Source organism: Theropithecus gelada, chromosome 11 (genome assembly GCF_003255815.1).
Source record: "Theropithecus gelada isolate Dixy chromosome 11, Tgel_1.0, whole genome shotgun sequence".
NCBI classification, from domain to species: Eukaryota; Metazoa; Chordata; class Mammalia; order Primates; family Cercopithecidae; genus Theropithecus; species Theropithecus gelada.
This window is the reverse complement of record NC_037679.1, coordinates 64,252,923-64,277,735: the sequence shown is the minus strand read 5'-3', so window position 1 is coordinate 64,277,735 and position 24,813 is coordinate 64,252,923. Positions and strand designations below refer to the sequence as shown.

At 35.3% G+C, this 24,813-nt stretch overlaps 1 protein-coding gene across 2 annotated transcripts in view; it reads right to left on the bottom strand.

The window, feature by feature from the left end:
- The window catches only part of WASHC4 (WASH complex subunit 4), a 62,967-nt gene that overhangs the window by 18,669 nt on the left and 19,485 nt on the right, over positions 1-24,813 (bottom strand). Inside the window, exons 13-25 of one of the 2 annotated variants that reach the window (XM_025402717.1) lie at positions 24,553-24,713; positions 18,009-18,138; positions 13,621-13,746; positions 11,253-11,360; positions 10,612-10,758; positions 10,412-10,491; positions 9,108-9,213; positions 8,420-8,536; positions 7,204-7,372; positions 6,797-6,951; positions 5,179-5,253; positions 4,554-4,658; positions 1,968-2,102 (exon numbers count right to left, since the gene is read on the bottom strand). In XM_025402717.1, the coding sequence (XP_025258502.1) occupies positions 1,968-2,102; positions 4,554-4,658; positions 5,179-5,253; positions 6,797-6,951; positions 7,204-7,372; positions 8,420-8,536; positions 9,108-9,213; positions 10,412-10,491; positions 10,612-10,758; positions 11,253-11,360; positions 13,621-13,746; positions 18,009-18,138; positions 24,553-24,713 (1,614 nt within the window). The remainder of the gene's footprint in view (positions 1-1,967; positions 2,103-4,553; positions 4,659-5,178; positions 5,254-6,796; positions 6,952-7,203; positions 7,373-8,419; positions 8,537-9,107; positions 9,214-10,411; positions 10,492-10,611; positions 10,759-11,252; positions 11,361-13,620; positions 13,747-18,008; positions 18,139-24,552; positions 24,714-24,813) is intronic. The other variant, XM_025402718.1, reaches the window with a different exon arrangement.

Sequence of the window (24,813 nt, the reverse complement as noted above, 5' to 3'; positions counted from 1 at the left end):
CAGCACTTTGGGAGGCAGAGGTGGGCGGATCACTAGGTCAGGAGTTCAAGACCAGCCTGGCCAACATGGTGAAACCCTGTTTCTACTAAAAATAAAAAACTTAGCTGGGTGTGGTGGCATGCACCTTTAATCCCAGCTACTCGGGGGGCTGAGGCAAGAGAATCTCTTGAACCCAGGAGGCGGAGGCTGCAGTAAGACGATATTGTGTCACTGCCCTCCAGCCTCGGTGACAGAGCAAGACACAGTCTCAAAAAAAAAAAATGAGTTAATACAATCCTCTACTGACAAACGTAATCTGTAATTTTATCAGATTATCCTAGAAAGTAATATTTTGCTACTCTGGCACTAAGGAGAACTGCCATTATACAAGAGAGCTGGAACTACTAGGTGAATCTTAAGAAAAGTAATTAAAATAGTTCCGTATATGGCAAATCAAATATAGGACCCATCTAAGCCTACTGGTTCTCCAACCACATGGCTACATGCGCCTGCTGCCACTTAATCCAACAGACTCTTCACTTCACTATGGGAAAACAGCCTGGAAGGTGAAAGGACAATAGCATTCTTTTTTTTTGAGACAGAATCTTGCTCTGTCACCCAGACTGGACAGCAGTAGCATGATCTCAACTCACTGCAACTTCCGCCTCCTAGGTTCAAGTGATTCTTGTGCCTCAGTGATATAGCTTGCCTTTGTCCCCACCCAAATCTCATCTTGAATTGTAGTTCCCATAATCCCCACATGTCCTGAGAGGGATGAGATGGAGATAACTGAATCGTGGGGGCAGTTTCCCCTACCCTGTTCTCATGATAGTGAGTCAGTTCTCACAAGATCTTATGGTTGTCATAAGGGGCTTCCCGCTTCACTGGACACTCATTCTTTCCCGTCACCCTGTGAAGAGGTGCCTTCCGCCATGATTGTAAGTTTCCTGAGGTCTCCCCAGCCATGCAGAACTGTGAGTCAATTAAACCTCTTTCCTTTATAAATTACCCAGTCACAGATATTTCTTTATAGCAGCATGAGAACAGATTAATACACTCAGCCTCCTAAGCATCTGGGACTTCAGGCATGTGCCACCATGCCCGGCTAATTTTGGTATTATTAGTAGAGATGAGGTTTCGCCATGTTGCCCAGGTTGGTCTCAAATGCTTTGCTCAAGTGATCCACCTACCTTGGCCTCTCAAAGTGCTGGATTACAGGAATGAGCCACTGCACCCGGCTAACAGCAGCATTTGTATGAACTATCAGCGAGAATACCAATAGTGAATTGTTTTTGGAGTGCTAGGCAATATGTACCAGAATTTTAAATGTTCATATTCTTTGTCCTAGAAATTTCTCCTTAAGGAAGTTTTCAGAAAGTCTATATTTACAGAGATAGATGTGTAAAGATGTCACTGTAACATTGTAAGAATGAAAAATTAGAAAAACCTAAATATTGGTCAACAGAAGAGGGTTAAATAAGTTATGATATACATGGATGTATCCCTATCAACTCTTGGGATGAAGCAGATCTGTATGTAGTGACATGTGATGAGCACAGTGCAAAATGCTATGTATACTATTACTCCATTTTTACTACCAAAAAGCAATATATGTGTGTAAATATACATGTTTATATACAAAGATATCTGAAAGCCTTCACACTACATTGTTAGCGACTGCCTCCAGAAAATGGAATGGAAAGAAAAATGAAGGTGGATATTCAGTTTATTCACTCTGTATTGCTTAAATGTTTCAAAATAAGCATGTCCTGCTTTTATATTATTTTAAAATAAAGAAAAGTATCACCTGGCTACATTTACGATTTAATTTTTTCCTTACCTTAAGCCTACAGATAATGCAGAGTAAGAAATTATACGAATAATAAAACTAAAACCCCAATAGAGATCTAAGTAATGAATTTTAGCATACACATTTGCCATATACTCAACAGCTGAATCAAACACCTTAAAAAGAATAGGAAGCCTACCTTATGATCATTTTGGTCCTTAATTTCCCTGAAAAATCGAATATCTTTAATCAATCTGGATTTGATGTGTTCATCATACATAAATTGGCTAAATATATAGAACTTCTTTTTCAAAAACTGGTAGGTGAAATTAACCTATGAAATTAAAATTCAAAAAGTTGAAAAAAGTTAATATAAAAATTAATTCAAATCAATTTAAATCAATTTTACTATATAACAATTATCTATTTGTACTACCTATAAAGTACTATTTATAAGTCTATTTCATATAGGACCTGAAAATATTTCAATGTTTTTTATTGCTCAAAGTCACAAAAATTTCTATAAGTTCCTCTTACATATTTTTACTAAAAAAGAAAAAAGAAAAGAAAAAAGTGGAAAATATTCTCATGATAGGACTAAAGGCTGTAGTGAGAATCACAAACCAGACTCAAGACCCTAGTTTTTAAGCCATGGTCCAGTGAGAAGTTTCTATGCTCCTCCATCAATAAGATTACTTACTGCTCATCTACAGGTCTAGAATGACACTAAAGAAAGAAACATGGTGTTCTCTGAACCTTCCTGAAGATACCACACATTCAATTATCTATCCATAAATATTTCTGATCACTTCTTACATGCAAGGCAACGTGCCTTCTCCCATGCTAGACATGGTCCTTGTCTTCACAAAGTTTATATTCTAGAACAGGTGACAAACATTTTAAACAAGTATTGTTACATAAACTATTAAATCTCTACTGCAATTATTTCTCAAAATGTTAAGTATGTGTGTGCTTTGACAATAAATAACAAAAAGCCCTGACCTTGACTCAGAAAATCCTAAGAAAGTGAGGTATGAGCTGAGATTAAAGTCAAAATAGCACAATAAAATTAATTCTAATCTACAAATGGAAATAGTATAAGATTAATTCCAACCTTCAGGCAGAAATAGCATAAGATTAATTCCAACCTACAAATGAAAACCCTAAATTCATTTCCAACCCCCACCAACTCTCAAGTATTACTAATGATTTTGACAAATTTGTGCCCTTTTTACTCAGTATTCATTTACTCAATTATGGAAACAAATGATTTTCAAGAACTTATCTTGCAGCTTAAACATTCTATTCTCCTTGTTTTTTCTGTTCCTTTGCATTTTTTAAAAAAATCTCTTCAACAGTCTTTTTTTGTAATCCTTTCCACTCTTAATAGTGGGTAACTATTCTGCCATCCTCTGATTTCTATCCTTCTATGCTCATTTCATCAACAGACATCAGTAATCTACATTCATTAGTGTAATTAACTGATGAACGTCTATATCCCCGTGATTACTGTGAAAGCAGGAAATGTCTTTTTCTCACACTAGTGCCCAGCACAATCCCTGACACATAAAATACATTCTTATCTGTTACATGAATATTTGATAGATGACAAAACTCAAGGAAGAGCTTACGCTCAAAAGTTCAGTTTTATTTATCCTCAAAGGTACAAATGATCATTACATGGATGACTCCTTATTTGGAATTTAAAATTGTATGTTTCATTTCTATATTGATAACCACTATAATGGAGGTCCAATCATATCACTCATTGGCTCAAAATCTTCAATGCCTTCCCACCATATACTAAAATGATCCCAACTTTTTTTCTCCCAATTCCCTACTCCAAATGTGTTTAATAATACTGTACTACTTAAGCATTCACAGTCTTCTGCCCTAAAGGAGAAATTAATTGTGCTCTGAAAACCAGGTAAATTGAAAGACGTTTTTCCACAGACAGAAAAATAGCATACGAGTTCAAATGATTCCTTCAAGTGAATGCCCTTTTCGTGGTTTTTTTTTTTTTTTGAGATGGAGTTTCGCTCTTGCTGCCCAGGCTGGAATGCAATGGCCCTATCTCGGCTCACTGCAACCTCCACCTCCGAGGTTCAAGCAATTCTCCTGCCTCAGCCTCCTGAGTAGCTGGGATTACAGGTGCCCGCCACCACGCCTGGTTGATTTTGTATTTTTAGTAGAGACAGGGTTTCTCCATGTTGGTCAGGCTCATCTCGAACTCCCGACCTCAGGTGATCCTCCTGCCTCAGCCTCCCAAAGTGTTGGGATTACAGACGTGAGTCACCACACCAGGCCGTGAATGCCCATTTCTAAGAAGATTCAATATATTTTTAGTAAGTTCCTATTTATATGGACATCAAATAATTAGTAACCCCTGCCCCAAAAAGGGCATAAGTAACATTAAATAAATTACTATCAATTGCTCACTTTCAAAAGTAAACTTTCAGAGATCACAGAATCAACACAGATAAACATATATATATGTGTGCACACACATATATTAATGTGCTGATGTCCTCAAATATCTAGTGCTCTTTATAATGATGGCTCTGAGATGGTTATCTACCCTAAAGTGTCTTTGTATCACAGCTCTCATCACATTCAACACAATTTCAGGACCAGACATTTTAATTACTAACCAGAAAAAAATGGAAATTCACGTAAAATATAAACTAGTTGTGTATGTTTGCCGGAATATTCTATGAGAAAACCACGTTCCAAGCTATTAAACAGGGGTCTATTACCCACCCAACCCCCAAAGAAAAGTTCTTACGGTTGTATTCATAATTCCCGTGCCATGTGTTCGAATTGAATTAGCAATATGCCGAATATTAATAGTATTCAAATGCTTGTTATTGCTTGTTCGTTCAATAAAAATCTGCAATGAAACAAATTTATGCTCAGTAACAACACAACCCATAGCAAACACTGGTCAGACAGATATCCAAAGAAAATTTTAGAATCTATTTCATTAAAGACAATTTCATTGAAAATGCATTCAAGAAGATAGTACAGGTGAATATCCTCAATCCGAAAATCTGAAATCCAAAATGTTCCAATGAGCAATCCTTTGAGCGTCATGTTGGTGGTCAGAAGTTTACGATTCTGGAGGATTTCAGATTATGGATTTTCAGATTAGGGATGCTGAACTGGTGTATGATACAAATATTCCAAAATCCAAAAAAAAAATCTGAAATCCAAACACTTCTTGTCCTAAACATTTAGAATAAAGGATACTCAACTTGTACAATCAAAGCAAAAAAAATAAATAAGGCCTCGAAAACAATTATTTTTTGTTTCATTTAATTTCACCCATGAGAATCAATTCCTTGCCCCCTCAGCCTTCCCACTATATCTCCACCCACATTAAAAAAAAAAAAATTATAAACCCTACTCACCTGATTGTTGAGATTATAGAGGTATCGGGACACAAATATATGAATGTTTCTCATAATTTCTAAAACATCAAGGCCCTACAACATAATAGACACGAAAGTTTTATTATAATTCATTAAAATAATCAGTTAAACTTGTATCAGCATAGTGACTTATTGATTATATTGTTTCCTAATATTTTTAAGTTATTTTAAAGAACTATATAAAAGGTATGATCAAAGGTTAAAAGACAAACAAGACTATCTCCTTAGGGAAACCTGGCTGCTTATTACTTTATCTTTTGTGCAGATAGAAACAGTTAAGTTTAAATATTCAAAGATCCATGACCCACAGTCATCTCCCCACCAGCCTTGAGAATATTTGTCTCTTCAACAATCTTCTCTATATTTTTTCTACAAAGTAAACTAATGGCCAGATTCTAAAAGGTAGTCAGAATATGCTGTGACATTTATAAAATATATACTACTTTTCAGGTACTTTGCAAGGTTCCTTATATGTAATTCTAAAATATGAGGTATCATTCTTCTAAATTCCACAGGTGACAAAAATGAAGCTAAGGAAGTTGTTCGCTGAGGCAAAATAGCTAGGAAGCAGCAGGACCTTGGGACTTTAGAAAGTCTAATTCCAAACTGTTATGCTTCTTTTGATCACACCAGACAACTTTCAAATAGTACAAGTTATCTATTAAGAATCCTTCATTATTTAGATATTACTCTAACACCCAATGGTATCATATAAACCGTTCCATAGTTTTTTCTAATTAGAGCTCAAAGGAGCATCACAATACCTTTTTAAGTTTTCATTATAACTTTTATCATATTTAATTTGTTTACACATTTTTTCTCCCAGAGGCTATTACATGAACTGGGACTATTTCTATTTATCTTTGTATTCCTAAACATAGTTCAGTGCCTAGCATGTTCTCAATAAATATTAGCTATATAAATGAATGAACAAAAGGATATACAGACTGATCCTAGAAATAATCCCTACATGCAGCAAGATAAAGGGAAAACTAGAATTCTCAAATTTTAGAACTGAATAAATGTTTTTTGGTAAATATTATCTGGATCATCTTAGAAAGAACTCCATGCAAATTATCTGATAACATAAATTATTATATTCATGAGATAATGCCATACTGTACATTAACTAACTGAATTAGCAAAGCTAAATGTTTTCCTATACTCCTCATTTTAAGAACAAACACATTTATAATCATGTAAATAACCATTTTTCCTAAGATATTAAATTTTATATACTATAACCAGGCTTAAAATCCTTAACTGTGACTTTGAACTTCTTAAAATTCTACAGAAGTCACCTCACTATCCTAATGGTTTCTGAAAAGCTGTATATAAATCTATATATATATGTATATCTCAAATGCTCAGAAGACTGAATATAAGTAGGATGCCTGTGGTAAATTCCTTTATAAAGCAATCTAGCAGCACCTAATTTTTTACTGTTGTCACGTATAAGATTTTATACAGCAAATAATTTCTTAAAAAATAAACACATACTAACTAAAGCAAAAAGAAAATAGACTTCCTTAAAAAGGACTGTTATGGCCAACAGTCAGAGTATGCTAAAAAAAAAAAAAAGAATTTTATACTATACCTGTTCCAAAGTCTGACTGGGAAGATGTGCCTCTGTCATAACCAGTCCATAACGCTGAGTAGCTAAGTTTCTCATCTCACTATAAGTGGCCCAGTCATGAAGGGCTACTGTTGTTAGATTGTAGAAAGTCTTGTCTAGGTAGTGAGTTACATAAGCTACAAAAAAAAAAAATTTCAACTTATGAAACAGTAGAAAAGGAAATGAAACTAAAAAGGAAAAAAATCAACTTATCCTTGAACATCAGATTTGTTCCTTTAAAATATGGTATTAATAAAAATGAGAAAAGAAACAAAATGTAATTAAAGAATAACAACACAAAATTTAAATATACCCTCAAAGTTTTGTTATTTAACGGTAGTTTAAAAAAATAGAGAATACGACTCTAAGAAGGAAAGCAAAACACTCACCCCGAATATCAATGAAACGATTGAAAAACCGAATTGGATTCAGAGAGAAAAAAAGAGCCAGGTCTTTCATGCCAACTTTGAAAGGGTTTCGGTCATCCAGCTTTAAATGAGTATGCACAGAAAGTCGCAGATCTTTCTCTATTTCTTTGCATAATTTGTCCAGCAAATGCTATTCACAAAAGATTTGACACTTTAATTTTTCAAAATGATATTGCAATTGTATTGTTTCCCTACATGTCTATGCTCCTTTTTAAACCAACAGTTTTTTGGTCAGAAGCAGTTACATAAATTCTAAGTCTTTATTTTCACTAATACCTTAAGGTTAATACTCTTGAAAAGAAAATATAAAACTAATGATTTGATGGTATCATTATAAGGAACATGAATATGCAACTTAAAGCATAAAATTTATGGAAACCAGCAACAAAGGAGGAAAGGTCATGAGAACATGCAAGAGAGAAAAGAAAAAAAGCTTTCTTGTAATAACCATTAAAAAAAAAAAATCACAAAATTCATTGTGCTAAAGGTAATAAAATTAATCATCTTTTGTAGTCTACCAAGGAGTTCTAAATTACTAGCCAGGCATGTATTTTATTTCCTAAATAAGAATATTTAATACAAGAAATTATAAAAAGTTTTTCACAATTTCACCAAACCCAGGTAGGATTATATTGTGAAATTTCCTCATTTTTAATTCCTCCCTCCAAATAAAAATATCGCTAGATGGAAATTTAATTTCAAAGATATCAATATTTATAATATATATTTCCTTAAAGCAAGGAGGGGCACACATATTGGATTCAAATTACTTTTGTTACACACTAAATCTCTTAAATATACAATTTCCTTCTCTTAGGAGCTCTGCAAATAAAATTCAGTAAAATATTAATAGTTAAGTTGCTTTAACTGGACCATTAGCAGCTTTCAACATTCAAACCCATTTCACATTTGCATTCTTCTAATAAACAACTTTAAATTAAAATATCTATTAACAAAAGTAAATTTAAAATTTCCTAATTCCTAGTCTGATTTCTAAATAAATGAATTACAGACCAATTAGCATAACAGTGATATTGTAACTAAAAATAGTTCTTTGTTCTACCCAGCAATTTATAAAAAATTTAACTCAGTGATAGTCTGCTTCAATAGAACATTTTTTTCCAAACACTACATTCCGAACATGTTTTAAGCTTTTCAATCTCAAATATGATGTTACCTCATTTAAAATTTCCATAATTTCCTTGTCATAGCAATCCAGAAGTATCTCATAGGACTCTAAATGCCTTGCATGCATCATAGCAGGTACACAGTCGCGCAAAGCACTGAACATGTACTAAGAAGAAAATTAAAATGTACATGAATTTAGAAAAACCAGGTCTCTAATCTAAACAATACTGCAAAAGTTAATTATCTTAAAAGACAAAACCTCAATCTGAAGGAAAAATGATTTTCCACAACTGTCTTAACTTTCCTAAAGAAAAAGAACCTAAAGCATATACTTTAACTAAATATACCCCAAAAAATCACATTCACTACTCTTTTCCTATCTTGTGCATTCAAACACTTATTTCCATAAAGAAAAAGAAAAATTTGAATATTTTTAAAAAATATTTTTTCTTTTTCATTATAATTTGCTGATGAGTAAATGTCAGACTACTATGGCATAAACTAAAATTAAGTGAAATGAAAATGATTAGGAACATGAAGGAAGAAATTAAATAAATTAACTTCATCAACAGTAACAAAATTTAACTACAGACTATAAACACTTAATGAATATGCAGTTTACAAAACAGTCAATTTTAAAATAGTTTACTAAGTCAAATGATCTATTTTAAACTAAAACGGTTTATACAGTGCCTTTTAAAATGATGGAATTATTTTTTAAATTGTTCTTTACTTACATGTAATCTGGCTGCATCAACAGCATTTTCATACACATCATCTAAATAAATTGGGAAGACAGCTCGATGCCAGTATAAAAAACAACAGTCACACTGTGTTTGGACTCTACAATGTAAAGTAGTAATCAGTCACACCAAAACTGAAGAATCCCAAAACAATATGAAAGGAATGACATCTACTACAGAGGGAAGAGTTCCATCTTACACAGTTTGCATTCCCTACATCACTTAACCCAACGTAGTATAGAAAAGTCACAAAAGAAATACTATCAAAAGGAAACAAAGGTAACAAACACTCCAATGCCTGACATTGTCAGAACTCTGTACATACGCTTTAGTTGTAAACCATACTTGAAAAATGATACGCATAATATTCAAGTATCAGTTTAAAATAAACATTTATCGACCATTTTTGGTTTTGGTAAATAAAAATAAACTCATTTTCAATATTATTTGCTATGACTAGACTTAAATACTTGCATCACATGCTCCATTTTCCCTGACTCTAAGTTGGAAAGAAAAATCTTTAAAAAAAAATTGCGACCAAAAAAAATACCCCACACTTAACATGTCTACAACCTTTGCCAAGTGACTATTTCACACCTTAAAGGGCAATAGAATGATCATTAACTATGTTATAATGAAAAAGGTTCAATATTTCTTCCCAAGGGTGGAAAATTAAATGCCAATAAGAAGAAAAATGTCAGTTTCTCCAGAACAACAACAACAAAATAAGTTATAAGTATGAATACTAAATGGAAATTGTGCTGTGACCTTAATTCAGCTGGAAATCAAAATATTCTAATTTCCCTTCAAGAAACTTACTGCTTACTCAACAAAAAGAAAACAAGAAAGCCAGAAGTAGCTACAAAAATAAGCCTTCCAAAAACTAATTCAACAATGTTAATTCAAATTCGTGTCTTAAAATTATAGAACACTATGTATCATGGATCGCTAAGTCCCACACAAACAGAGGAAGCCCTGTTATATAATGCAGCAATCTAGGTCCAATAGAGATACCCAACATAATAATCACGATATGCATCCGAGTCTGCCAGATGCTCTGAGGTTGCACTGTTTTTTCTCATGTGAGTTTTTCTAGGGGCTACATGCTTCCTGTAGAAGCAAAGCTAAATAAATATGATCCCTAGTCACAATCTCATTTTGGTCATGCTAAAGAAGTTACAGAAAGGAACTAATGTTCTATCTGAATTTTATTTCTTCTCTTGCTATGCTAAAAAGAAAATCAATGTTTCTATTAACCCTGTCTTTAGAGTACCACAGCATATCCCAGTCCTACTTACCGTTCTCTAAGTTCACTAATAAGATCCAGTTTTTTCATGACTACTTGAAGTGGAAAGAGTTCTTCGTCTTTAAATGTTTTCTATCAGGGACAGGAAAAAAGGCAGAGAAGTTGCAGTCAAAAGTTTCTAGGGTCAGTAACAAGGGAACTGTGAAATCTCAGATCTCATTTCTGTTCCATAAGTAATAGCAGTACGCTTACCATTTGTGTGCCAACACTTAGTGCCAAAGAAACAATAAGTCGCCGTTGCTTTGTGCTTGGTCCATTTAGAGTGTTTTCAGCCAAAACTAGAGCAGAGAGCACATCAAGACGCTGTTCGCTGTATTTTTTGTCAGAAATCACTCTTTTCTTAAAAATAAAACAGGAAAACGATTTGTTTCTGAGGCAATAACAAAAGACTCAGAAAAAAAACTTCTTGATTATCTTTTCCATAATTTAAGAGAGCATATACAAATACTTTCCCCATTAAGCTTCAGATAATATTTTATTTATACTTTACTTCTGTAACATTATCTCTTAGTACTACCAGAAACAACAAATTAGGCATACTTTAAAATTTCCATATTAATTTAATAAATCATTTTTTAAATGATGCATCAATTTCAAAAGTGCAAACAACGTCCTTTTTCAGAAGTGTATTAAAGTATTACGTGCTACAATTTCACAGTAAAGATAATGCCAATAACTTGAAGTAAAAATTGTAAAATACTATGGAGATAAACAACCAAGCATATTATGTTTGAAGGAAAGGAATAAACAGAGTAAACCAGAAAACACATATAAAACAATGGAAGAACAAAAAAGATAACACACTTATGCTAAATACATATTAATTTCCATACCTTGGCCACAGAAATAGAATGAAGAGCCTGATGCTGAAGGTGCTGTGTTATATGTGAAACTGAGTCAGCCACAACCATGCTTCTCCTGTAGAACATATGCTCTATTGCCTAAAAAGAATCAGAAATAATTTTGTGACAATCAACTTAAAAACTTCAGGCAAAATTATAGAAGATCTTTATGACCTTAGGCTAGGGAAGTGATCTGTAAATGAGATACAAAAAAACCTTACAGGCCTGGCGCGGTGGCTCACACCTATAATCCCAGCACTTTGGGAGGTCGAGGCAGGTGGATCATGAGGTCAGGAGTTCGAGACCAGCCTGGCCAACATAGTGAAACCCTGTCTCTACTAAAAAATACAAAAATTAGCCAGGCATGGTGGCACATGCCTGTAGTTCCAGCTACTTAGGAAGCTGAGGCAGAATCGCTTGAATCTGGGAGGCGGCGGTTGAGGTGAGCCGAGATCGTACCACTGCACTCCAGCCTGAGCAACAGAGCGAGACTCTGTCTCAAAAACAAAACAAAACAAAAACTTTACAAAGTATAGAACTGATAAATTCAACTATACTAAAATTAAGCACTTCCATTTATCAAAAGTCTCTATAAAGAAAATAAAAAAGCAAGCCGATGTATCACAAAATATCTACCAGGTACAAGCGATTAATGTTCAGGATATAAGAAGACCCAAAATGAATGAAAGATTTTGTTTTTTAAAGGCACACAATCAAATTTTAAAAAATGAAAAGACATGAACAGATTTTTCACAAAAAAAAGAAACACAGTTAATAAATAATTGAAATGATATTTACCATCACTAACAATCAGGGGTTAAATATTAAAAATCATAATCAAAACCAATTATACCCAGTAATTTATATTTAAAAAAAAAAATGAAGCTCCATAATACCAGAGTTGGCCAACTGGAAATACAATTTTATTTCTAATGTAATTTTCTAATGTATTGTGGGAGGTGTATATATATATATAGTCTGTATATAGAGACAATGTGACATCATCTCGAAAAGCTGAACATATACGTAACATATAATCCAGTAACCAACTTTTAGGTATACAATTCCTTAGAAAAACTCCTGCACAAGTACACCAAGAAACACATACAAGGATGGCAACATTCTTTATGATACAAAAACTGGAAACAACCCAAAGTCTATCCACAGGAAAGCTACACAACAATGAAAATAGATGGGCTACTCATCCCAACATGGATACACTCAAATACAAAATGCTGAGTAAAAAACAAAATGTTGAATAAAAAAGCAGACCAAAAAATACATAAAGTACTACTCCACTAATATAAACTTCAAAAACATATATAACGATTAATGTTTTATTGATTCATCCATATTTGGTAAGCTAAAAAGAAAAACAAGGGAATGAAAAACATAAAATTCAGGACAGTAGTCTCCTCTAAGGTGGACAGGTTGAGATACAATTAGGAAGAAACACAGTATTTGAAAATATTGGTAACATTCTATTTCTTAAGTGGGACAGTGGGTATTTAGATGTTTATTATTAATTTTAAAACCATACTTATGTATTACATATTTATACATATTCTAACATAGACATATACTCATCTGTATTTATAGTTCATAAAAAATAAAACATAAAATATCTATAAACAAATAGTATAAAGAAAAAAAGGCTGAAAATCCAAAGGCAGAATCTCCAAAAGAAAAATCTTTATTTCCTGAACAAATCTAGTCAATTATTAGGAGAAAATTCACCAGTAAATTGTAATTTCAATTTTTACAAAAGGTTAACTGGGCTTTCCTGCCTACAGCTTTTTTCTTTAATACAGAAGTAAGCTAAGAAACACGTTACCATACTTGCATAGATGTACTAATTCTTAATTCATTTGACCACCTCTATAAGTAGTCTATTGTTCAAATCACAAGATTACAGCACTTAACCTAAATTACAACATAAATAGCCTTATGTTAACCAACCTCATACGCATGTAAACACCGTAATGGATAATGGTAGACAAGTTTTTTTTTAAACTCATACAACCTTTTTAAAACTTCCATGAGTAAAACTTTACTAATTAAATTAAAGTTAACTTTTCCATTTTCTTTCTTTTCTCTCTCACTACCTTAACTTTTTTTTTACTGTGTGAACTGGATATATTAACTTTATTTAGTAAAGTTTAAATATAATGACCAGTCGTAAGTAGTTACTCAGAAATTTATTTAAATGGCTGGTTCCTTTATTCAACTGAGAGAGAAGTACTTTCTCATAACTTTCTGTTCTCATATAATCATGTAGTCAAATCTTACAAGATTATCCTAATTTAAGCCTGGGTCACTTCTCAATTATGATGGCAAAGTAAAATAATCTAAAACCTACCTTGAGAAGTTCAACAAGCCTGCATAATGCCTTAACTGAGGTTTTGGTCATTGGCTTTTGCATGGACATGTAGAGATTCATTGTGGTTTTAATAATGGTACTAATACTATAAGCATACAAGAAGCCCTGTAAAGGAAAACACTGATTATAATCACAAGGAAAGACTTCTTCAAGATTTCATTATCTATGTAACAGCAGTTATTCCTCAACTTACCAATAACTATATGCTTCTAAAGTTCATTTTAAAGCCAGCTCTTAAGATTTGGAGATACTCTTCCTCACAGAGACAATAATATATGGTGGTTAAGTTTCAAAGCAGCCCTAACCATTTATTTATCCTGTCACATACCAGAAGTTTAGTACTGTCAAAATAACAGTGTATAATCACAGCTTAAGACTCTTTTCCTTGGCCAGGCGTGGTGGCTCACTTTGGGAGGCCGAGGTGGGTGGATCACGAGGTCAGGAGATCGAAACCATCCTAGTTAACATGGTGAAACCCCGTCTCTACTAAAAATACAAAAAAGATTAGCTGGGCATGGTGGCAGGCGCCTGTAGTCCCAGCTACTCGGGAGACTTAGGCAGGAGAATGGCATGAAACCGGGAGGCAGAGATTGCAGTGAGCCGAGATCGCGCCACTGCACTCCAGCCTGGGTGACTGAGCAAGACTCTGTCTAGAAAAAAAAAAAAGACTCTTTCCCTTAGAAAAGCTTTGAGTGAAACAATTTGGATGTTAGAAAGGTATCTATTCATCCTTATCTTACCTGCCAGGGAAGAGAATAAAGACTCCTATCTGTTGCCACTTAAGGCAAGAGCTGAGGACTCTAAGGAGTTAAAAATGGAAAAATGAGAAAGAGAGCTGTTCAGTCAATACAGATAGGCACGGCAATTTCTGAGTTCCAAGCCAAGTCCCCCTTTCCTATTCACCTAGACCAATCACCACAATCCATCTGCTATCTTGTCCTTGCCTAGTTTGGTGCTAATTAGGCTTTCTCTCCTTCCAGCCCAATGAGAACAGATTCTCCCCTCCCCTTCTATTCATGAAGGAAGCCAGGTCTTGTGAGGTGTTAAAATTCTTTTAATGGTATTAAACTCAGTGAAACGGTGGAATAAGAAAACAGGAAAAAAGGGATATTATTTCTCAAATAGTTTTTCATTTAAACCCAAAAGGGAAACACAGAAAAACACAAAGATAATGACGGAGATTCTTTGGGTCTATAAAGTTCCCAAAAGAGACACATGTACAGTTTAGCAACGAACCTTAACTATGTTATTGTAGATACACGAAGGAGGTGGGGCAGAAGCTATATGCCAGTGTTCCTCAACCTTTTACTCCTGTCCCACCACATGTGAGAGAATGTATTCTCCCATCAGAAACAGCGGCTCACTAAAGGAATGATACTCAGCACAAAGTAGGAGTTCCTCTGAACCACACACAAAGTTTCTCTGTGGTAAAGAGGCATGTGCTACATTAACAAAATGAAAAAATCAAAGAGAGGATAGCACCCTAAGAAAGGTGACAGTAAGACCAAAGCTTGCCACATACATGCAGAAAGAGCCACAAAGTCTTACCTTGTAGGCTACAGGACTATTACATCAGACCCTACCCTAGTGCAGCCCTGGGAAAAATTAAAAAGCACAAACAAGGAACAGCAAAAATCTAACTCTAAGTCAGGCAGAAAAAGAAGGATTCCCTTTTTTAGGGGTACTTGAAGTACAGAACTCCAGGGCCCATATTAGCTCATTCCCAGATAACCATTAATTTGTGAAGGGATGTATTTTGAAATCTAAATTGTAAGGGAGAGGGTAGTCTGGAGTCTGTACTAGTTAATGATAGAATAAACAATTTAGACCAGCCTTCCCACTGAGAACAACTAGAAAATCTGAGCAAAATGGTTTAAAAATGCCTCCTAAGGCATCAAAGGGGATTCAAAAAAATAAGGAAATATAAGGCTAAGATCTGGAAGACAACAGAAACTCAGAGAAGTGAGCCTAGCATTCAGGGTTGCTTTCTCTTAAAGCATCTGCCCTAAAGACAAAAGCCAAACATATCTTTCAACAACATCTCACAGGGAAGGGAGATAAAAATAGGAGCTCGGGGCTCATCAGAGCTGGTTTTCATAAACCACCTAAGCTTTGAGTTGGGGTCCTAAAGGATAACCCCCCAAAAAGTAAGGGTGAATTAAACAACCATCACAGGATCACAATCCTGCTTCAAATCATCTCAATCAACCTACTAGATTGATATAACCTGGGTTGCTAACTGTCCTAGACTAGCTGTGTACAAAAGCAAATACAAATACAAATCCCTTCTGGAGGAAGAAAAGATCCAGATCCTCAAATTACATCTACAGCTTTTCATAAACAATGTGTGGCACTCTATAAAAAATAACTAGGTATATAAAGAGGTAAGAGATGTACAAAAACAAGAGAAACAACAGATAAAATAGCCAAATAATGAAATTATTAGACATGTGCTTCAAAATAAGCTGAATGTGTTGAAGACAATAAAACACAAAATCAAACATCTCAGAAGAGAACTGTAAACTATAAAAAAGAAGCCAACTGAAAAGTAAAATTACTAAAATTTAAAACTCAGAAGATGAATTTAACAGCAGATTAGAGATAGATAAAGAATTAGAACAGAGAAAATAGAAAAGAAGTAATGCTTGAAGAATTAATGGTAAAGAATATTCCATGAATTCAAGAAGTTCTACTGACCCCAAAGTAGCACAAACACACAAAGAAAACCACACCTGGGGCACTGTAGGAAAACTACTAAAAGCCAAAAAGTAAAGAAAGATACATATTTTAAAAGCAACAAACCTACCGCTGACTTCTTAACAAAAACAAAGGAAACCAGAAGACAATAAAATGACACCTTTAAAAGCTAGAAGAAAAAAAAACCCAACCAACCTAGAATTCTAACACAGCAAAATGAGTGAAATGAAGACATATGCAGACCAAAAACTGTTACAATTCATCAACAGAGACTTGTATTAATGAAATACTAGCAGGTATTCCCCAAGTAGGAAGATGAAAATTAAGAGATGCAGGAAGAATAAAAAGCGACAGAACAGGTAAATATGAGTAAATCTAAATAAACACTGACTATAAAAACAGCAATAGCAATAATAATGCCTTGTGAGGTTTAAAATACAGAGGAACTCAAGTACACAACAACAGCACAAAAGGTGAGAGGCAGATAAACAGAATTAAAGCTGTTTAAGATCCTTACACTGTCAGGAAAGTGGTGAAACTAATTTATATTAGAGCTAAATGAGTAAATGATACATTTTAAATGTCTAGAGTAACCACTAAAAGAACAGTAAAATAATATAGAATTAAACTAATAGGAGGAGAAATAAAATTAAAAATACTCCAAAAAAGAACAAGAGAGGAAAAGAAAAGGGACACAGAACAAATGAGACAAATACAAAGCAACTAGTCAGGTGGCAGTTTAAAACCAAATATATCAACAAGGACATACAGAAAAAATAGTACTATGAAAAAAAAAAAACAAAGATTATCAGATAGGAGAAAAAATTTATGCTACTTACAGAAGACACACACTAAATATAAGGAGCCAGAAAGGCCACAAGTGAAAGGATCAAAAAAGAAAATACCATGCAGACATTAATTAAAACAGTTACAGTTAATATCACACACAAGAGACCTACGACAAAAAGCATTACAAGAGATAACAAGGAATATTTCTTAACAAGAAAAGGTCCAATTTACTAGAAAGACAGAACAATTCTAAACATTATATACTTAGCTTCAAAATACACAAAATAAAAACTACAGAACAAGGATAAACAGACAAATCCACAATAGTGGGAAATTCTAACACAACTCTCAGTATCTGAAATACACAGACAAAATCATTAATAAATATGATCCTCTTGTCATATACAAAATGCTACAACTGACAAATACAAATTATGCATTCTTTTCAAGTGGATGTGAAATGTTTACCCAAGCTGACCATGAGCTAGATCATAAAGCAAATTTCAAAATACTAAAATTATTTAATTATTCCTACAACTCAATAATAAAATAACTAGAAAATCCTCATATAGTTCAAAATAAGGAAATCTTTCAAAAAGCCCACAGTTTATTGTAATTTTAAAATAGTTTGAAATAAATAATAAAAATACAACATATCAAAACTTCTAGGGTACAGCTAAATAGTCAAGTTTTGAAGGAATGCAGAGCTTTGAATGGGTTGTTAGAAAATTTAAATTAATAAGTCACACAGATCCCAACATAACCAAATCAATTTGTTTCAATAAACAAAAACAGACTCTACTCTTTGTTCAGTTTTATCCAAGTTTAATTTCTGTAAGATTAACAAAAAAACGATTCCCCGAAATATTAGAAGATGCAACTACCTGTATAAAAACATTACATCTGTTGGTGAGATCTTCAGCAAATTTATCCATTCTCTGCTCTTTAGATAAAATAGATTCCATTTTCATCATCCACGAGCTCACAAAGACGTAGTAAGACTGTACATCTCTAACAAAGGAAAATACTGGGGTTACTCGGCAAAGAAAATTTACTTCCATTTCTTGATATTGATTGGAGTACATTATTTCTCTGCAGCAGTCACTTCATCTTTCTGGTTTTCGAAAGATAATTATATAGACATACATAATTTACTCATTCAACAAACATGCCAGGCACTGTTTCTTAGTACAGGTACTGAGAATACAACAGTGAAATCAGCAGTAAATAAAATGAATACAAATCCCTGCTCCCATGATGATTACATTCTAGAAAGGAGAGTTGTATAATAATGAAATCAATAAGTAAAATTTTAAATTAATTAAAAGATACATACTACAGAAGAAATATAAGCAGGGGAAAAAGGATAGGGACTGGGGTGGAGGTGCAATTTTATATAGAGTGATCAAAGTAGGCTCACTGAGTAGGTGATTTTGAGCCAAAGTTTGAAGTAGATGAATGAGTAATTCATGCAAATATACAAGAAGTGTAGAAAAGTGAACGACAAATGCAAAATCCTAAGACACCTGGAAATGTGTCTGGCTTGTTCAGGTAGTAACAAAGAAGTCAGTATACCTGAAGCACAGTGAGCAGGGATTAGATCAGCGAGATACACAGGGAGGGAATGGGGGACTAGAAAAGTAAGATGGGGAAGGGATTTGTGGAAGGACTTGCAAGGAGTAGGGATTTTGACTTGGAGACAGAAGGCCACTACAGGATCCAAGCAAAGTAACTTGATCTAACTTTAGTTTTAAGAGGATCTGATGAGTTGAAAATAAACTACAGAGGGGGCAATGGTAAAAGCGGGAAAACCACCTAGAAAGCTACTGTAATAATGCAGAAGAAAGAGGATGACAACTTGAACCAGAATAGGAACAGTGGAAGTGGTCAGAATCTGAATATAAAAGCTAATAGCTATTGAATGCTTACTATATGACAGCTACTGTTCCAAGAACTTTACACACACACACACACACACACACCACCTCTTTCAATCCTCACATTAACCTTACGAGGCAGGCACTACAACCTCCACACAGAACAAGAAACTGCTACACAGAGAAGTTAAGTAGGCAGCAAGATCGTAAGTTCAGTCAAGATTCAAGCTCACATCCAGGAAGTTTTTCCATCCCAGAAAGACTAGGGCAATAAAAATGTAATTCTCTCTACTATTCAGGATGATTACAAATACTAAATCACTCCATCAATGTTTCCCAACTCAATCTCATTCAAGACAGGAACCTCTTTGTATTCACAAGCTGTTTAAGCTATACTTGTCTTTAAAAAACTTAGTATGTGGCTGGGCACGGTGGTTCACACCCGTTATTCCAGCACTTCAGGAGGCCGAGGCAGGCAGATTGCCTGAGGTCAGGTGTCCGTGACCAGCCTGGCCAACATGGTGAAACTCCGTCTCTACTAAAAATACAAAAATCAGCCAGGCATGGTGGCGCACATTTGTAGTCCCAGCTACTCTGGAGGCTGAGGCAAGAGAATTGCTTAAATCTGAGAGGCGGAAGAGGTTGCAGTGAGCCAATATCGCGCCACTGCACTCTAGCCTGGGCGACAGAGTGAGACTCCATCTCCAAAACAAACAAACAAAAACTTAGTATGCAAAATGGACATTTTTTCTTTATCGAATCAGACATTACCAACTCAAATCTTCCTTAGCTACACAGGGTAAAGAAATGTCCCATTCTTACAGGTCAGAATCAGCTAGAGGATAGCTCTTCAGGGCAAGGAACTAAAGACACTCAATTACATTTAGAATCCCACACTGAGGTCAGTGGCTAGCCATATTGCCGGGCAATCTGTCAATCTCAAGAGTTCAATCTAAAGAGGTACCCTGCCAAAGTCTCTAATAAATGTGACTCACGGAGGTAAAACCCTAGCACAAAATCTGAGAAAAATGGTTTCTACAGAGCCATAATTCCATCAGACGAAAAACACAAATAGTCATACTTTGTGGCTTTGCTTAGAATGATGCTGAAACATTGTTTGACTTGTGAATGATTCCTTTTTTAAGGAATCATTTTTTAAAAGCCTGGTCCTTTTTTAAAAACAGAGAGCATGGTCCTAGAGCAACACCTTCACTTTTGAGGAGGAGGCTGTGATCAAGACTCAGCAGGAATACCGTGTACAGGAGAGAACAGAAAAAAATCATAAGCAAGGACCAGAGAAAGAGACCTAGGCAAGACTATGGAACTCTCCCTGATGAGCAACTACGTCAATAACACTATGAAGAAGGCAATAATACATAGTGAACAGCATTCAGCCAGTTTTAGGTAAGACTATAGGATAATGCAGAGGTTTATATGTCACTTCTGCCCATCACTCTGTGATCACATTCAGATGACAGATGATCTTTACCTCTTACAAATACATAAAAATGAAATTGCTTCAAGTTTCAAAAAGCAAGTTAACTGACAAAGAGTACAAAAATCGCCAAGTGACCTATTGGATTGTCAGGTGCATTTCAAAGTACAAACAGGAAAAATATCAAGGTAAAAAAACAAATCTCCTGCCCCAACATAAAGTACTAAACAGTGTCAACACCTATATGTCAACATGGGAGGTTGAAACGAAGATTCAGACCTCTGTTCTCTAAAAGCAGTATTTTCCAGTGTTAAAGTGGTTGTGAATCAAAAGCAAAATGCAAAAATCCACAAACCCTGGACCCCAGTCAAGGAGGCAGCTGGGACACTGGCCACTTGGGATCTGGTGTATAGTGTGGGGGCAGGAAAACTGTTGCTTATTGCTCTCCATTGCTCCCTACTCACGTAAACTCTGAAGCAAGACCTCGGGACACCTCTTAGACACTCCCTCAACTTTCTCTAAAATGTCAGGACAAAGCCCATGCTGATCACATCATCTCTCTCCTGAGTTTCACTTTAGTAAATTTTAGGTTTCCTCGACATAACTGCGAAGAGACTGAAAAAGGTAACTGTGCCCTTCATCTTTATGGAGCTCTGTAGTAAATAATTTAGAAACAAAATTTCATCATGTGATAAGTCTTTGAAAGTCAAGTTATTCGACTGTCCACTTAATAAGACTCACTTCCCACAGATCTTGGACTGACAGTCGTCTATATTCTGCCTACACAGCTTTAGTGAAGGAGAATACAGAGCAGCCTACACAACGCTACCTGCTGCACAGGCACTAGAACAGGACTGGCACTGGTCTGAATGCCCTCTCTGACATGTACTTAGCTGTGTGACCTGGCAAAGTTCATTTTTCTAAGCCTCATTTTCTTTATCTAAAAATGGGATAAAAATAGTTTATGGTAGTAGTTAACAGCCTGGGCTGTAGAGTTGAACTGCCTGCATCTGCCATCTACTAGTTGTTTAAACTTGGGCAAGTTTAATCTCTGTAGGGTTTTCTCATCTATAAAACGGCAATAACAACAGTATCTACCTCATACAATTTTCTGATCATTAAAGGAGACGTGTGAAGTTCCTGGAATAGCTACTGGCATATACTAAGCACTCCATAAACATTAGTTGTTACATTTATTATTTTATGCCAGAAAACTGTTACATGCTTTATGGAACATGATATGTTTAAAGCTATTAGCATAATGTCTGCCACAGAGTTGAGAGCTTCATGATGTTGGCAATTATTATCATTACTATCTGTCATCTTCACCTTTTGGTTTTAGTTTAGCCTACTGGAGCCACAGAGATCAAATCTGTTCCCTCTTCATTCTGAACGCCCCTCAAATATTTAAAGAAACCCACCGCATCATTCCACAGATTTCTCTTTTAAAAGCCAAACTATACAGACACAAACAAAGAGAAGATAAACAAGAAGGCATGGTTCTCAGACCTTCTGACATCCTGATCAGCTTCATCTAGGGATACTGCAGTTTGTGACCCTCTCAAAACATGGCACCATCAAACACCAGCTATGATCTGACCAATAAAAATTCCATGGAATATACCTGGGTTATGAAGTAACCTGCACAACAAACCCCCATGACACGTTTACCTGTGTAACAAACCTGCACTTGTACCCTGAACTTAAAAGTTTAAAAACAAACAAACAAAAAATTTTTTAAAGGCCGGGTGTGGTGGCTCATGCCTATAATCCCAGCACTTTGGAAGGCCAAGGTGGGTGGATCACCGGAGGTCAGGAGTTCAAGACCAGCCTGGCCAACATAGTGAAATCCCATCTCTACCAAAAATATAAAAATTAGCCGGGCGTGGGAGCGGTGGCTCACGCCTGTAATCCCAGCAGTTTGGGAGGCCGAGGTAGGCGGATCACAAGGTCAGGAGTTCAAGACCAGCCTGACCAACATGGTGAAACCCCGTCTCTACTAAAAATACAAAAATTAGCCAGGAATGGCTGCATGTGCCTGTAATCCCAGCTACTCAGGAGGCTGAGGCAGGAGAATCACTTGAACCCAGGAGGCCGAGGTTACAGTGAGCTGAGATCACACCACTGCACTCCAGCCTGGGTGACAGAGGAAGACTCCGTCTAAAAAAAAAAAAAATTTAGCCAGGCGTGGTGGTAAGCACCTATAGTCCCAGCTACTCGGGAGGCTGAGGCAGGAGAATCACTTGAATCTGGGAGGCAGAGGTTACAGTTAGCCAAGATAACGCCATCGCACTCCAGCCTGGGCAACAGAGCAAGACTTGGTCTCAAAAAAAAAAAGGAAAAAGAAAAAACAGAATTTAATGGAACTATCAAGTCCCATGACCTAGATACATGATGAGTACCCCTCATCCAAAATGGTTGGGGCCAGAAGTGTTTCAGATCTTGGAATATTTGTATTATATATTTACTAGTTCAGCATCCCTAATCTGAAATCCAAAATGCTCCAATGAGCATTTCCGTTGGGCATTACAATGGCACTCAAAAAGTTTCCAGTATTGGATCATTTCAGTTAGGGATACTCAACCTGTACTGTAACTAGTTTCTACAACCTGGGTATTACAGTTATTAATGTAAGCTAAGTATGTATTGGCATTTTTTTTTTTTTTTTTTTTTTTTTTTGAGACGGAGTCTCGCTCTGTCGCCCAGGCTGGAGTGCAGTGGCGCGATCTCGGCTCACTGCAAGCTCCGCCTCCCGGGCTTACGCCATTCTCCTGCCTCAGCCTCCCGAGTAGCTGGGACCACAGGCGCCCGCCACCTCGCCCGGCTAGTTTTTTGTATTTTTTTAGTAGAGACGGGGTTTCACCGTGTTCGCCAGGATGGTCTCGATCTCCTGACCTCGTGATCCGCCCGTCTCGGCCTCCCAAAGTGCTGGGATTACAGGCTTGAGCCACCGCGCCCGGCCGAGTAACTGCATCACACTGTTACAAAATATCAACATTCCAAGAACTAAAATACACACATTTTTCCCTACTTACTGCTACTCAAATGGAAAGATAAATCTCTCTAAATCTTATATTACTTAATTCAGCTCTCTAATCTAAATCTAAACGTTTGTTTTTATCCCTCTTCAAACTTGATTTAGGATATCTACTAGAGTTCTGAAATGAGTAGACCTGCCTAAATTGGTGGTAGTTTTCCACTTTAATCAGAGGACATGGCACTACTAAAAATGACATGCTCTTCCTTCCCCCAATGTATACTAGTGACCCATCTTCCCTTTGATAGTCAAAATCAACAGAAAGTGGATAAGTATCCCCATTACATCCAGCCATATCACAAACAAAAATCTGTCACCAGCATGGGGCCAGCAGCAGAGTCCTGTGTCATTTCACTCAAAAGCTTTATCCAAGTTAACATGTGATTTTAGCTGTGTACTCAAGAAAGAATGTGCAATAAATTAATTATTGAAGCTGGGTGATGGGAATGTAGGGGCTCTTTCTACTATTTTCTCTACTTTGTGTATATTTGAAAATTTACACAATAAGAGACAAACAAAAAATAAGGATGTAAATATCAAAAGAAACAAAGAATTAAGTGTTCCTTTGGAGAGCAAGACTGAAATACAGGAAGGAATTGGGAAGAATTATCTTTCCCTTTAAGCGTTAGCACTTTTTGATGTTTTATACATATGTATATATTATTTTCATAAAAATAAAAATAAAGGGGGAAAAAGGAAGCAAATCAAGAAAAACTCAGCCTCTCCCAAAATCACCATGGACATACAATGTTTTTAATGTTATCAAACGATATCCACTGCAACAAAATCTGAGACTTCACTTCATTTAGACAAAAAATATTTAACACAGATGATAAAAACTATGTATGTACGCATTTGTATCCATAAAGTATAATCCGTCCACACCTTAAATTGACTTTAAGTGTAAAATATTTTTTACAGAAAGCCTCTAGAAAACAAATCTCCTGGAGATTGCCTGATCCTTAATTATCAAGTACATTTAATAACTCAAATGGTATTATACATTTAGAGTTAGTATAATATTTGAAAATAAATAATATCTAAATATTTTCATTATACTTGTTTATAAAACCTACTTGGTAAGTGATTGGGCTTTCTGTTGTAGAAAAGTATCCCTGTGTATTTTAATGGCTTGAAGACTTTTTCTGTCTAGAAGTTTGGCAGCTGCTGGTATTTTCTGGATCAGAAAACTATCAGGAAACCAAATAATATTAGCAGTTAGAGTGATGGCTGGTACCTAAAATAGAAAAGGGAAAAGGGGAAAAATCATTAAATGCAGGCTAAACAATAAGCTTTTTAAAAGTTCTATAATACACATGGAAGACAATTCATTTCAA